The following is a 2,887-nucleotide window of genomic DNA, read 5'->3' on the forward strand; positions in this document are numbered from 1 at the left end:
TAGAGTTTAAATTTTATTTTTGTCTTCATTGAATATAAGTTTACTTTTCTTCAATGTCCCGATTTAGTAAATTTTTGGTTTGATCTTACTATTAGAGCAAAGCGAGATAAAGAAAAAAATAGCTATTGAAGAGATTCTATCATGTGTTGATTTCATTAACAATATTTTTCGTCCATGGGATGCCTAGCATATAGTCGAGAGCAATGGGCATCACTCCTCAGATGGTTGATGAACTAATCAAGTTTGATGGCGACGCTGGTTATAAAAAATGATTTAGCACCTATTTGTTCTACATTATTTCCTCATTTGTAGAAGAATTCCTACTGTTAGTGGACCCCCGTACAGTCGCAATTGTTGACTTGTATCTCACAATTTAATTAAGGAATGTGCACCAACGATTACATTTCTCATTTTATGAAATGAAAAATGTATCTCAAACAGGCCCTTAATTTAACATCTATCTGATTTTGTTATAAAAATAGTTTTAGCCTTTGTTTGGTCCCATTACTTCCAAAATTTATTTTTCTTTCTCTTATTTTCAATTGTACATTTTTTAATAAAATAATATTATGTTCAAACGTAAATATCTCCTTAATTTTTAATCATATATTGACAATCAAAATACTATCTGAAAATACATTTGGCAAAAAAGGGGGTTCAAATAGAATTTTGATAAAAATTGATGAAATACTTGATTAAAAAATTGTGAATACAATAAAGTGTGTGATTAAAAATAATTATTGACTATAGCTTGAATTTTTAACAATATTTTTAACTAAACCAAATAAAAACCTAATTTGATTTGGAAGGTCAAATCAAATGAAATGTAGGGTTAAAAGCTGTGGATGTAATAAAATGTGTGAATGGAAATTGATTTCGAAATTGATATAAAACCATCCAAACCGAGGAGTGTTAAATGGCACACATTATTAAATAAAAATAAAAATTCCCAAAAATAAAGCGTAATCGTGATGGACATGCACGTTTTTGAATTAGGTTTTATGAAGTTGAAAGGCGATTTTACTTGATACACCCGAAAGACGACAGAACGTCAGTAGCAAGCACTGGACTCGTGTTAAGTTCACCTTCTTCTATTTTCTGTCTGTCAGTAGGGTTGCAGCTGAGAAAAGCCACCCCAAGTTCCGCCTCGCTCCGTCGCCGCCCTAATTCCCGTCCATCCCTCTCTTTCGAACCAATCATCTGTCTCTCTCCCTATCTATTTGTCGACCGTCTCCTGTGCAGTATCTACGATGGGCGCATCGCTTCCTCCGAAAGAGGCCAACCTTTTTAAACTTATTGTTGTAAGTTTATCGGAATTTTCACTTATACATTTTACTGAACCCTCGTCGATTTTAATTCTACCATTTTGAATTCAGTAGAAAGAATTAGATTTTATTTATTTTTTGGTTTATTTCCTATTATTATTCTTTATGGAATTCTTTGTAATCGAGCATGCTTCATGTATTTCTTAATGATCCTCTGCAATTTTTATGCTATTGTAAGTCTCGTTGAGAGTAATTCTAGTACAATTGGGATGGAAGATTCTGTTTCTGTGAGAAAGGAATGTCGGTTTATGTTGAAAATGGAAATCAACCGCCCATTGTTAGATTTCCAAAGACATAATTTTGTACAATTTCCTTTTATTTCAAATTAAGAAGCACAAATATTTCTCCTTTATAGAAAAGGTTGCATGGACTGAATTTAAGCAATTTATGGCTTTTCAATGATGCCAATCATGCCATTATGTGCACTGTTGTTCCAAAAATGCTAAATTAGCCTAGGTGTTTTGACTGAGAAAAGGAAAAGGAAGGAACATAATTTCAGGACATGATGATGGTTCACTATTTTTTAAGCACAAATGTCTGCTGCACGCTCTAAATTGGACTTCGAGAAGTCATATAAATAGCCAACTCATTGACCTTGTGTTGTATCTATTTATAGAACAAGAGTCAATCAGATTAATGAAATGAACAACTTCTCGTTAGTAATTTTATAGTTCTTGTTTATCAGCCAGAAAAAAATGAATATTGGATTTGTTTATCAAATAATTTTATTGCTTTATCTATACAGAAATCATATGAGACAAAACAGTATAAAAAGGGATTGAAAGCTGCTGATACTATATTGAAGAAGTTTCCTGATCATGGAGGTATGAAGGAATATGAACTGGTATCATCATGTGGTTTTTTGTTTAGTGTGGCATATATGAGACATCACACATGCACTTATTTAGCTTTTGGCTTACACAAGAAACATAATTTTGATCTTCTAATCAGGGGTTCACATTCCTGGACCTCTCGCCGTGGGATTAAGATTCTTTCTCTTTCTTTGAAAGCTTAATGTTTAAAATTGGAGTTATGTCTGTTTAACTTCTAGGAAGTAGGGGAGAGTCATTTTTTGGACGATTTTAACCCCCCCTGTAATTCAATTATTTCAATTATACCTTATTTTTCGTTTTTCGATATGTAATAAACACTACATAATTATTGTCATTTATGAAATTTGTGTTATTAATTTTCAATTAATAACATTGACATTAATCTAGATTCAATAAATTTTGACTCGATGAATCTTGAATTACATAAATCTAGAGTTATTATAAATGAATTTATTCATATTCATGTATCTAAAAATTTTAATAGGTGTTTAAATTTATGTATTGACAATTAATTTTTATGAAATCTTTAATTCATTCGAGACTCATCAAATCCTTCAACAAATTGCTACAAAATATTACTTTTACATCACTTATAAAGTATTTTAGAATAACGTATAATGCATGTTCAAAATATACTCAATAAAAACATGAAAAATAAATTGCACATATGTTGCATGAAATATATGAAGTAAAATACATTCGCATGGTATTTTCCTCCCCCCCCCCCCC

The 2,887-nt window shown here is 31.1% G+C and overlaps 1 protein-coding gene across 2 annotated transcripts in view; it reads left to right on the forward strand.

Annotated features, from left to right (window-relative positions):
* The first annotated feature begins 1,050 nt into the window (after positions 1–1,050).
* LOC111405147 (N-terminal acetyltransferase A complex auxiliary subunit NAA15-like) overlaps positions 1,051–2,887 on the forward strand; it is a 13,323-nt gene continuing 11,486 nt past the window's right edge. Inside the window, exons 1-2 of one of the 2 annotated variants that reach the window (XM_023033904.1) lie at positions 1,051–1,301; positions 2,071–2,149. In XM_023033904.1, coding sequence (XP_022889672.1) covers positions 1,251–1,301; positions 2,071–2,149 — 130 coding nt within the window. In that variant the 5' untranslated portion in view covers positions 1,051–1,250. The remainder of the gene's footprint in view (positions 1,302–2,070; positions 2,150–2,887) is intronic. The other variant, XM_023033905.1, reaches the window with a different exon arrangement.

The sequence above is a fragment of the Olea europaea genome, chromosome 12, assembly GCF_002742605.1.
Source record: "Olea europaea var. sylvestris chromosome 12, O_europaea_v1, whole genome shotgun sequence".
Lineage (NCBI taxonomy): Eukaryota > Viridiplantae > Streptophyta > Magnoliopsida > Lamiales > Oleaceae > Olea > Olea europaea.